The sequence below is a fragment of the Chelmon rostratus genome, chromosome 23, assembly GCF_017976325.1.
Source record: "Chelmon rostratus isolate fCheRos1 chromosome 23, fCheRos1.pri, whole genome shotgun sequence".
Lineage (NCBI taxonomy): Eukaryota > Metazoa > Chordata > Actinopteri > Chaetodontiformes > Chaetodontidae > Chelmon > Chelmon rostratus.
Genome location: NC_055680.1, coordinates 1,246,865 through 1,258,895, shown reverse-complemented (window position 1 = coordinate 1,258,895; position 12,031 = coordinate 1,246,865). Strand labels below are relative to the sequence as shown.

At 45.2% G+C, this 12,031-nt stretch overlaps 1 protein-coding gene across 3 annotated transcripts; it reads left to right on the top strand.

Moving 5' to 3' along the window:
- The first annotated feature begins 1,248 nt into the window (after positions 1–1,248).
- LOC121626882 lies at positions 1,249–11,959 on the top strand. 3 transcript variants are annotated; one of them, XM_041965612.1, is made up of 8 exons: positions 1,249–1,361; positions 1,447–1,577; positions 3,092–6,532; positions 7,567–8,274; positions 8,744–8,793; positions 8,875–8,936; positions 9,021–9,338; positions 10,288–11,959. In XM_041965612.1, the coding sequence occupies exons 3-8, from the start codon at positions 3,278–3,280 to the stop codon at positions 10,314–10,316; spliced, it is 4,422 nt and encodes a 1,473-aa protein (XP_041821546.1). In that variant the 5' UTR covers positions 1,249–1,361; positions 1,447–1,577; positions 3,092–3,277; the 3' UTR covers positions 10,317–11,959. The 3 variants fall into 3 exon arrangements, with proteins under 3 accessions (XP_041821546.1, XP_041821547.1, XP_041821548.1); XM_041965613.1 differs by lacking the exon at positions 1,447–1,577 and having other exon boundaries at positions 1,251–1,361; XM_041965614.1 differs by lacking the exon at positions 1,447–1,577 and having other exon boundaries at positions 1,267–1,368.
- The last annotated feature ends 72 nt before the right edge of the window (positions 11,960–12,031 follow it).

Genomic DNA, 12,031 nt, shown 5'->3' with positions numbered 1-12,031 from the left:
CACCCACCCCGGGGGGCGGGGGGCAAACGGAGCAGCAGGCTCTAATGCTGATAAGCTGCGAAATACTAATGCTGTTTTTCTGAAATATCATGCCACGATAGAGCTGCGCTGGTCCTGCAAAACATCTGCTAGAACACGAGGCAAATCAGGCTCCCAATAATTTGTGCTTATGATCCCATATTTATATTTTTAAAAATCAAATCCTGTGCTTAGTGTTGTTTATAACAAGCAGTAGCCTATTGTGGAGAAATATCACATAATTATTATATAATATGATATACAGAGGGCTGCAACTGAACAGTTATCTTCGTTATTGACTGATCTGCCCATGATATGCTTCATACATCAGTTAATTGTTTGGTCTACTGCCCAGCTGACATATTCCAATTGCTTGTTTTGCTATCCAGCCAAAAACAACTCCAGCAAATCTGCACATGTGAGAGGCTGGAACGGTGAAAACCTTCAGCGCTTTGCTTTAAAAATGATTGATCAGTGACTCAAGCTGTTGCCAGTCAATTTTATGATTGACTAACTGAATAACTGATCTAATTATACATTCTCTGACCTAGTCTTATTTGTTATAACTTAATTGTATTTAAATCTATTTCCAGGGGACCCACTCTTGAAATTGATTAAGATTTTTTCAAACAAATATTCTAAAGAGATTTTACAAATTAGTGCACATTTATCCGTTGCTTCTGCCTGTACGAGCCAACCACTGCCACTACTACAGGTACTACTTCTTCATCACACTTCACCAGATGACACACATTTGATCTTTGTGCATATTATTCACACCACACGGCAGCCCGGGCCCTGCCGGTTTGGCACAAAATCCCACATCAATTGAGGTCATCTGTAGAAAACGCCAATAAATCAATGGACCTTTGTCCAGCTGTTCCATGTTGGAAAAGACTGTATGTCAATGCAAGCCTTGCATAATGTCACTGAATTTGACTTGATTGGTGACTGAATTTGTCTCCTGTGCCAAATTCAGCTCTCCATAATCAGTGAAAAGACAAATGAGGTTTGGCCTAATCAGCAGCCAGCCGGCCTCACGATGTGAATATTAGCTCACAGATCCAGTTTTGTGCACAGTCCTCTTAATGGATTCGGGTTTGAGCAGTAAGGGGGGGGGGCGTTGTACTGTACTGTCTCTATGTGTCCACGCCACAGAGCGAACACACACACACACACACACGCAGAGCGAGCATCCAGGTCCCACATCCTGGTACTTTCAGCGTTGTCAAGGCAGCCTCAGAGCACGGCAGGCTCGCGGAAAGTAGCTGCAGTGTCCTGGCGCAATATCTGTCCTAAAACGTTCACGTAAAGTGTCCCGGAAAGTTAGGTGTAACTGAAAGGTAACGGGTATGCATGTTTTTCTTCCACGTGTTTCCAAACGTCCTGTTCGCGACAGTAATGTGCGGGTTTTTTCGCCTCTTTTAGACAGGCAGCAGACTCAGACAGGCGCCAGTCCGTGTGGACAGAGGAGGAAGATCTTGTCCATTGTGGCGCTGAGAGAGACAGCGCCGTCGGCTCGCTTTGCGCTTCAACGTGCCCTCTTTCACTGCGTCGCTGTATGTATGGTTAATTTAGCTCCAGCTAGGCTGCTTCGCCGCGTTTACAACCAAATAGACACAGAATAAAGAATAAAAATGGCTCTCGACAGATATAATTTGTGATAGAAAGGGACAGGTTTAAAGGGACAGTGTCGCTCCGCTTCCTGCTTCCTGTAGCTTCCACATTCGTTCACACACGACGTTTTTCTGTCGGCTAAGATGCTGCGGGATGAATATTTCCAGCCTTGAACGCTGTTTTTTCAGTTTTCGGCCAGCTGAACATGTCCTCTGTCTCACGTGGAGAGCTTCACGGCGCAGTGTTGTGGCACAGGAGATGGGCGTCTTAGTGCATAAGCATTGTCTCTGCGTTTGCATCTAAACAAGCGTCTCTGCAAATCAACACTTGCTACAGTCAGCGGAAATATGAGAGTTAATGAAGGAAGAAGTGACTAAATATTTACACACGTGAAAGTGTTTTCACAAGTGAAGTATCTCAAAAACCACTTTTGCCTGCATGTGAATATGTGGAATATGGAAATCATAAATGAGCGTTTCCATATGTTCTGTCTGACATCTCAAATGTGAAATATCTGAAAGTCATGATGTGAATTCATCTTGTGAAAACATCTGATGTGTTATTGGCGTGACAGAACATGTTAGATTGATGCCTTCACCTCACACAGCTCTGCTTCATATTCTGCGTGTACAAAGCTCATGTTCAGTCTTTCTTTGCTCTTTCTGACAGGAGCTAATTCAGCTACATGTTTATTGTAGAGGTTGTAGTTTGTGCTTTACTGCTCTACATTATATTGAGATGTGTCTCTAGCATATGATTGTAACAGAACTGAAATGATTATTTGATGAATTCACTTGTTCACTGACAGAAAATGACTTGGCAGCAACTCTGCTGATCAGTTAATCATTTGACTTGCTTTTTATTCAGTGGTTTCAGCGGTTAAAATGTGAAAATACGCTGGTCTTCTTAGCTTCCTTTGGTAGGAAACTTTGAACTGTTGGTGGAACAACAGCACCTTTAAATACATCAACACATATTGTCATGAGCACTCTTAACTACTTTATAGATTTTTGTAAACTATCTGACATATTAAAGACCAAATGATCAATGAATTACTTGCGAAAATCATTGGTAGACCTATTTGTAATAACAGTAATTCTTAGTTGCAGCCTTATTTTATCAATGGGGTGGGCAAAACATTAGTGACACTTCTTAGTGTATGAAGTCCAGTACAACCCCGCTGTCGACTACAGCCTCAATTATAAACGTCTTGTTGAATTAACACCTCTCTAACAGTGGCAACAAAAACTGAACCTCCATCTGAAGGTAGAATTTATGTCAGGGCCATCTGATTGGATTGCATTAAATTGTACCAGGTATAGCTGATAAAATGGTCACTGATGCTATAGTTGAACTAACACTAATTTAACTTCTTTACAGCCTGATTCATAAATTGTTTCCTCAGATCTCTCAACAGTTGGTAAGATGCAGCTAAGAATTGTTTTCTGTTCTTCAGGACACCTGCATACCGATGTGATGTCTGAGAGATTTGGCACCTGCTCAGCAGAGCAAAAACACCCACTGAGGCGTCGTATAGGAGTTCACCATGTAAGCTAATGGCAGTGAGGATTCTGGTGTGACGAAAAAGAGCCAGCCGGTACTGTTGGATGAGAACTGATGGGCTGTCCAAGCTGGCGATAGCATGCCAACTGCAAAAGGTAAAGGGGGTTCAACGTCCCACCGCTACCGGCCTGCTTCAGAATATGATGATGCCACCCTCGCCCAAAAGAGAGAATACTGGAGGACCAAGAAACGGGAGCAGAGGGCTCGACTGTCAGAGCAGAGAGGAAAGCCAACACAAGAGAGTCATGGGAGAAAGCTCCTACATCTAAATGCCCCTGCAGTGGTGAATTCCAGTTTGTCCAGCTCCGTCACTGCTTTCTCTTCTCCTTTGCAGAGTAATGATGACTCATGCAAAACAGCCAATATCCCTCCTGCATCACAGAGTGGAAACAAAGTGGGGGGCAGCTCAGCTGAAGCCACTGAAAGCCAAAAGGAGAGGTGGCTCCAGACAATGAAACTCAACAAGGTCCCGCCAGCATCATGTTCCATCTCAGCCAAAGTTGCTAGGGGTGACAGAGCGACAGTGAAATGCCTAACAGCAAGAGGTGCTGTGAGCAGAGCCATTACCTCACCCACACCCACAGGAACCCAGCCGAACACCAGTTCCTCAGTGCCTCCGGTCAGAGTGGCCAGAATTACCAATGGCAGCTCGGCTAAACCAACACCTCAGCCATCTGTGTCTATGCAGGGAGCGTCGGTCCCCAAAACGCAACAGAAGGCACAAGTTGCATTACACATTCAGCCCAAACTCTTACCCACCAATGTGACCACAGGTATGATTCTCGTGTCTTCTCCATGTGTCACCGTTTCTATTAAATCTGAGGGCAAAGCAGCAAACGCAACACCTCAAAGTGTAACAAAGAGTGCCTTGGTCACCTCGCAGAGGGCTAAAGGTGTTCCCAACTCTCAACCTTCGCTGGAGTCCGAGGAGGAGAGAGCAGCCAAGCGCAGAGAGCACTGGCGGATCAAAAAGCGAGAGCAGAGAGCAAAGGTGGCAGCTCGAATAGCTAAAGCCAGAGAGCGAACGCAAGTCAGGGAGGTGACGTTTCAGAGGCAAACAACACAAAAAACAGGACTCGTGGCCGGCACAATCATTCAGCATCTTCCACCTCAGTCGTTTTTAAGAGGAGTAGGCCAGAAGCAGTGTCACACTCGAGTCAGAACTTCATTTACATCTGCCAAAAGGGAAAATGATAGACTGCAAAATAGGGCAGCAAGTTTAGCTCCAGTTAACCTGCGAGCGGATCAGATAAGAGTACAAAATCCACATGGGAATAGGATAACACAGACAGCTATAACAGCTGATGTTATTTCTGTGAAAAAGCCAGGGGAGCCCCAGAGAAAGCTCTCAACTTATGTACATGTTTCTAATGTTTCCCGAGGGATTGCACGATGTAAAACACCTCGACAGAGGTTCATTGACGCCCAGAAGAATTTCATGAATCAAAGACATATAAGATGTAAATCCCCAATGCTTGCTTCAGTCTTTGGTAGCAGAAATATCCCCAAAATAGACCCTAATGACACACCTGAGCAGATCATAGCCAAACGGCGAGAGTACTGGCGCATTAAAAAGCGCGAGCAGCGAGCTAAGCTGTCGATGGAGGTGAAGGCTCGGCTGAAGGAGAAGGACTCTCTGATGCGAAGAGTGAAACGCTACCAGAAAATCCTGGAAGAGATGAGGAGGGCCAGAGCACTGGCGCAGTCAGGAGGAAGCACCCTCACCCACGCCTCGGAGACCATTGGAGGGTTCATCAAAGAGGACGGGACTGTGACCATTAACATTCCACAGGTTCCTCCAGACCACAGCGCTGCAGCAGCACACAAAGGTGAAGAGGAGCTTCATGTAGTTTCTAATAATACTCCTACCACAAAACCTCCTCGTCAGCGTGATACTAAACAGAGAGGTATTGAACCCATATGTGCAAACCAGCCCTCTCCTCCACTCCGCCCAGCTCAGGTGAAAGTCTCTCCTCCTCCTCCTGTACAGTCAGTCAGTAATCCTCCAAGACTGCCGTCAATCAGACCAAGAGCTCAACTTGAAAGCACAACTGTTCCTAATTCACACTCATTAGCAATCCAAACTGTAGGTCAGCTCATTCTCACTCATCCTCAAAGCCGTCAAAATGCCATTTCCGGAGGTTCGGCAGCAGGGTCGAACCGCGGTGGCTGTGTTATGAAAATGGCAGTTTCAAGTAGCGCGCCGTCAGTGCTCTTTCTGGATCCGGAGCTGACCGAGGAGGAGAGGATGGCGAGGAAGAGGGAGTACTGGAGGATAAAGAAACGCGAGCAGCGGGCAGCTCGTGCTGCTCGACTGAAGCAGGGTGTTCTACAAGCCAGGGCCAACGCGGCCTTACAGAGGAGGAAGGCCCAGAAGCAAGCAGCGGCAACCACCGCGCCGCTAGGCAGAAGGCTTGCAAACCATACAGGAAATGCACAACCTTTCCCCAACAACACCGTGCCTATAACGCCACACACAAGTGAGATAAAACAAGAGGGTGAGTCTGTGCCAGCAGTTGACCTAATTTCTCAACCAGAACAAGCCATCTGTCCAGATATGAAACCCCCAACACCACCTACAGCTCCTCAGCCAGAGCCTGACCCAGCTCTGAATGCAGACAGCCAGGCTACCACTCTGCTAGCTGTGGCCTCTATGAAGAAGCTCCTGGAGGAATCACTTAGCACAGTCACAGAGTGTAAAAGTGAGCAAACTGACATTAAAATAGAGTCAACAGAAGAGACTTCAGAGCCAGAGATGAAGCCAAATGCACCTCAGCCTTTATTTGAAAAGGAAGTGGCTCCTATTGCTGCTGACGTGACGTTGGAAATAAAAACCTGGCAGCCAGACGCCGATGCTTTGGTACCACAAATTAGCGAGACACCTCCACCTCTCCCTACGTCCACTGATGTCGTCCCACATCCCACCTGTGAGCACCCATCCCAAACCCCTTCAGACTTCATAGTTAACCCCATAGAAGCCTCGGACGGCCCGTCATCGCCACGCAGAACACAGAGGCTTTGCAACAGAAAAGCAGGCCATCAAAACTACTGTTCCCCAGAGCCGCCAAAGCTACACCACCTACCCATGGATCAACCACAGCTACAACAACACTGTGAGCAACAATGTCAGGCACAAGAGCAATGCCACGACAGCACCCTGCCATCCGCACAAAGATATCACAGTGTGGTGATGGAGCACAGCGGTCTGACCAGCCTGCAGAGGAAGAGGGAGTACTGGAAGCTGATGAAGAGGCAGCAGAGGGCCAGGTTAAAGGCAAGGCAGACAGAGAGACAGGGAGAGTGCAGCAGTCGGCTCTCGCAGAGAGACATCCAGGTGATGTGACACAATAATGTTCATTTTGTACCATCTGCAACATGTAGACAACATTGTGTGGCAGTGTAGTAACTAGCCAACATATAATATTAAACGTGCCTGATTTTTAGCACATTGTGTTTTTGTTAATACAACCCACAACTTCACAATGAGCCAGTGGCAAAGAGTGATAGGATATGCTCTAACAGCATGCTAATCAGCCTCTATTTAAATACCATGGCCTTCATACTTGATAGCCAGTTCAATATTAGTTACTCATTTAGGTCAGATAATGGATTGAAGACCCCAGGAACACGTAGCTATGAGAAAAGCTACTGAATTACAGAAATTTGAGGAACATCAGCTAGAAGATGAGGTTTAATCTTGGCTAACTGTGTGTGGATATGAGCAAAACCTTTCTGTTTAGTTTCTGGTGTGCACCAGAAACCATGTGGTATTCATTTAAAAGTGTCTGGTGCACACAGGACGCTATCTGGTGCATATCAAAAACCTTTTGTCCTGTCCTGTTTGGCCTTCCATACACCCTGTTGTGAGGCATTTGAATAGCATTGTCTTAGAACTTTTGCAGTCAGACTGGTGGGTGACCCTTAAAATAAACCAGCTTTTGACCCTTGATGGTTGATGAAGTCGGATTGTACAGTTTTCATAGTTTATCTGAACTAAAAAAGATCCACAGCAGCGATTTAGAGACATATGTTTATTCTTTAACGCTCTTTGAGGTATGTGTTTCAGGTGATGCTAAAGATATCAGTACCTGCTCCGTGAGACTGTGGCTGTTAAGAGTTCAGTGCTCGTAGGCATGACCAGTGCCCCCTCCAGCTGAAACCTGAAGCACTTTACCGCAAACCTCTGTCTGGCATTTGACACTTGAACAGCAAAAATAGAGGAGAGTGACTGAGAGGGGCCAGCTTAAAGCTAGGGGCAAACCTATGTGCGCATGTTTCAGAGAGGTTATTGTCTGATTGCTGCATTAGATTGTGTTTCACTGTGAAAAAGTGAGATAAATCATTTATTCTTGTTTTGTTGTCTTTCAGGCTCCAGGCCTCGCTATCATCAATGCTGTTAAGGGTGTGAATCCTCCAGCAAAACCAGCCCTCCAACCCAAACCACCCGTCGCTTCTCTGACTGCAGCGACAAGCATCCCTACGGTCCTGGTCGTCAGCCCGACAACATGCACCGCTCAGCAGTCACCTAACACTCTCCAGGTCAAATTGCCCGTCACCACTGTCTCCTGTTCACCCAGAAGTGCGCAAAGTAAAGTGAACGTTGAGCCTTCGCAGATTGAGTGTGACTATGTAGGAGCTCCAGAGAATCAGCGACAAGCCCTGCCAGGACCACAAAAGTGGATGTCCAGAGGCGCAGATGCAGACTCATCTCCCTGCCTCCAGACTCTGAAGCCCCCAGACAACCCACTGTCCACCATCAACCTGCTCCCCATTGAGCCCCCTGCTCAAACTCCCAGCTCCACCCTCAGTCCAATAAAAATCCCCTGTGCCCAACTTCAGAGCCCCACACATATGATAGAGCCTACCAGCAAGCCGGCACCTACAAGTTCCATGGCTCCACCAAAGCCTATCCCAGGGGAGTCTGAGGAGGATTTTCTGAGGAGGAAACGGGAGTACTGGAGGATAAAAAAGAAGGAGCAGAGAGCTAGGAAGGCCATTCGGGATAAGGGAGGAACCCCAAGGAGAGCCTCCAACGACTGGAGGCCCATCCTGCCTGCCCAGGACCTGCAAGCACAGGTATATAAAATATTTCATGGCTTACAGGTCTGTCTAATTATTATGAAGAATGCAGATAAGCCATAATAAAACACTGCTCAGGTGTTACTGAAAACTGGAAGATGGTTGTAGATGGTGACAAAGTCTGTTCAGGTCCACAAATTAAGTTCTGATCCATGATGTGTCTCCTAAAAACACACTTGACATTTCAGTCTTGGTGGCTGATGTTGTAATTGCAGACTTAATTATACTTACCGTATCTCTCAAATTAGTCCATAAATGCATATGGCTGTTAGTTTAAACACACATTTTTAATAATGGGTGTAAACTCGTGCCATTCAGTAGATTTCTCAGGTGTATGATGTGTTGTGATGTACAGTAAGAAGGCTGAAACAGAACTGGGAGACGTTGAGTCCAGTGTGAACATATTGTCAGGTTGTTCATTCCAGTCTTTAAACTGCTTTTCTTCCTCTCTGTCTAACGCCTGTAGGATTCTGGTCAGTGGGTGAGCTCCTCCGAGGAGTCAGAGCATCTAATGAGGTGGGAAATCCTGTAAAATGAGTTGTGCTTTCAGCTGGATGCAGGATGATAATGAAAGGAAATGTTCTCTCTCTTTCACAGCATTTCAGTGGACACTGACCCAGGATCATTTCCATACTCACATTACACAGCACCAGTAGAAGGTGAAGCATCAGCTATGCAACTTTGAACCTAAAACAGTGCACTTAGACTGCTGAAAGTCACAAAGTTTCTCTCTCTCTCTCCAGATGAGTCAGAGCTTCTGTTTCCTGACTATGAGAATAATAACGGTGATGAAGGTCCGGTCGCAGACATCGTGTGGAGGAACCGCTACCTCATGGACTACGATCCGCTCAACCAGCTGCTGGTGTGCATGGTGTGCGGGGAGCTGCAGTACTCCCACAGCCTGGAGGGAGTGAGGGCCCACATCGACGAGGCCCACCCGGACACCCTGACCATGGACCCTGGGGACCAACAGAGAATACTGGAGGCCTGGGACGAGCAGGTGTCCCAGCGGGAGCGCTTCTTCACCAGCCAGCTCCAGCAGCACAGTGGGGCCCTGGCAGGTATAGTATGACTGCAGAGGAAGACATGTAGAGAAGGCAAGGGAGCTGTTAAAGCATTGTTCAGTACACATGGTGGCTCAAGAAGTGAAAGGAAGACTGATATAAATATTGAACACCAGGACCAAATGAATAATACCCCAACAGCTACTGGCCACATTAACCATGGAGTGATTTAAAGTACGAAAGAAGAAATAACACATTGAAAAGTTGAATGTAGAAGCCATTCAACTGACCCTTGCTTAATTAATGTTAGCAGACTTCTGTATTAGATATTGTGTAACTGACATGAATGAGCGTCTTGGCTGAAGCACCTTCCTCTACCTGTGCTACTGCAACACTACAGTTCAGAATGTCACAGATGAGCAGACCAAAGCAAATCAACAAGTAAGCACACTGTATGGGACGAGGAGACGTGCTGCTTGACGTACCCATCACCTGATCATAGTTTCATCACACCTGAACCTGAACCAAGAAAAACGTAGACGTTACATAGACCCACTTTAGTGGTCCCCAGGTGATGATTTGACCCTTCTTCTTGTACCGTCATCAGGTCACATTTTCTTCTTGTACAAGTGATATCAAAACAAAACAAAAAAAAGGGAAATTGCCATGAAATGTACTGAAACCTTTTCGTTTTGGACACTCCATGAGTTTTCTCCAGCAACACTCTTTGTAGGGGGGGTCCATGTTATATTGTCTGGTTGATTATCGGCAGATTTAAAGATCTCATCGTCTTTCTTTCTAAGACAGCGGTGCTGCCCCCCAAAGAGAGATATCTCCCTCTCAATCTGTTTCATTTGAAAACAATCCGATAAATGATCTCATGACCCCCAGGTTGGAAAGCCATCCTCGCTGCTGGTTAGACTGTATCGCAGAATCATCATCATGTTGTTTGTCCCTCGAAGACTTTGCTGTTTTTTACATTTGCCAAACCTGTCTTGTTTTGCAGAAGCACACAACAGAGACAGAGTCAACTGAAGACCACCGACCAGGAGGCAAAACCCACACTTTATTTGTCTTATTTATTTGTAGGATTTTGTACCTTTGTTTACCGTCATAGAAAGTCACCTTGAAAGAGAATGCTGTGGAGCATTCACCCTCCAAAACAGCTTTACCTCATATACTACCAGGGTTGTGATGCGAGTTTCTGAAAGTCAGCATGGACATTTTCATATTGAAGCTGCCACAACTGAGATTTTGTCATCATATTTAAAATAGTTAAATTATGAAGTAGAACATTCTGGGAAATTGTGCTAAGCTAGGCTAAAAGTGTCCTGGACAAATCATTGGAATTAATTGAAATCGCTGCAAAGTATTGGGCTACCCAAACCATAGGGTAACAGTAGCACAAGTAGAGAAGAGTCAAGCACTAAGCTAATACATTCAGTAATGTCTGTTACACTGCAATATCTAAAGTTTGCTAACATTAGCTCACATAAGCTGCAGGTCATACCAGACCCAGTAAGACTGGATCAAAAAGTGGTCTTTGTTGCTCATGAATCCAGCTTTTATTTCCCAAAAGAAGAATTGTGTTATTTCTTTTATCAGAGGTTACACAGTCTCGCTTTGAAGCCAGACCAATAAACTTCTAACCATTAACTTCTGGACCCATCTTACCTTATTCAGTGATCAGCAAACTGTGGGCTATATTATTGCTTTCAAATGGAGAATCAATGTACATCAAACACTGTTCAGCAGTTCCATTAATAAATAAAATGGGTTAAAAGGACTTTAACATGCAATGTCAGGTTTGTGGGAAACTCCCTGTTCAGCCAGCTGTACTGTAAGAAGAGAAACTGTGTCACACACACACATACAGCACAAGAGTGAAACATTTTATACTGTAGTTAATTTATTAGAGCTGACGGTTGCTGTCAGTTTTGTATACAGCTCTTTCTGCTCCACTGGCAGGCTTGCATTCAGGTACAAGACTGTTCCAGACCCTTGTTAGTTACTGGATTATTGCATGGGCGTCTGGAGCTGCGCCGTGCTGCTCCTCAGACCCTGAACCTTACACATCTTCAATGACAACTTTCTGTAGTGAGGCAACATTTTTACGGTAACTTCGTCACCATCTCCTGCAGTTCACGTCAGCTTTGCCACCTGTGGTAAACCATCAAAACGACCACCTGCACTGTAAATACACAAAATACTAAAATGGTTATGAGATGCCAAATTTTTCTTTGACTGTGCTGTTTCACAACTTTTTGAGCAACTTTATTTATTATTTATTGAATTTCCTCTTATATAATTGCTGATGATGCATTATTCATATCTGTAGATAGTTCCATGTTAGACAGCGTTTCTCATTTGTGAGTACTGAGGATCCAAAGGCTTTCCTGCATGAGTAGTAAGTGGATGAACAGTTGTATATCAGAGATGAACTCTGGAACGCATTCCCATGTTTTTGTATGATTTCCATTAAGAGTAAAATGCTGAAATAATCTTCTGTTTGAGCACAAAACTGTGGAGGTCAGTCATGCTTGGAGAAACTGCCTGCACAGCGATAACACACAGTGAATGGCTTGAAGTGACCAAGCTGTTTTACCTTGAGAGAATGTAATTCTGACTTGTTTACCAGTTCAAAGGGAATGTTTAAATGCCTTTTCAGTAATAAACCTTTTCTACCTTTGGGTTTGTGCTTTGAGATCTTTTATCCACACTTTGAGATCTTTTATCCACACTATGTCACA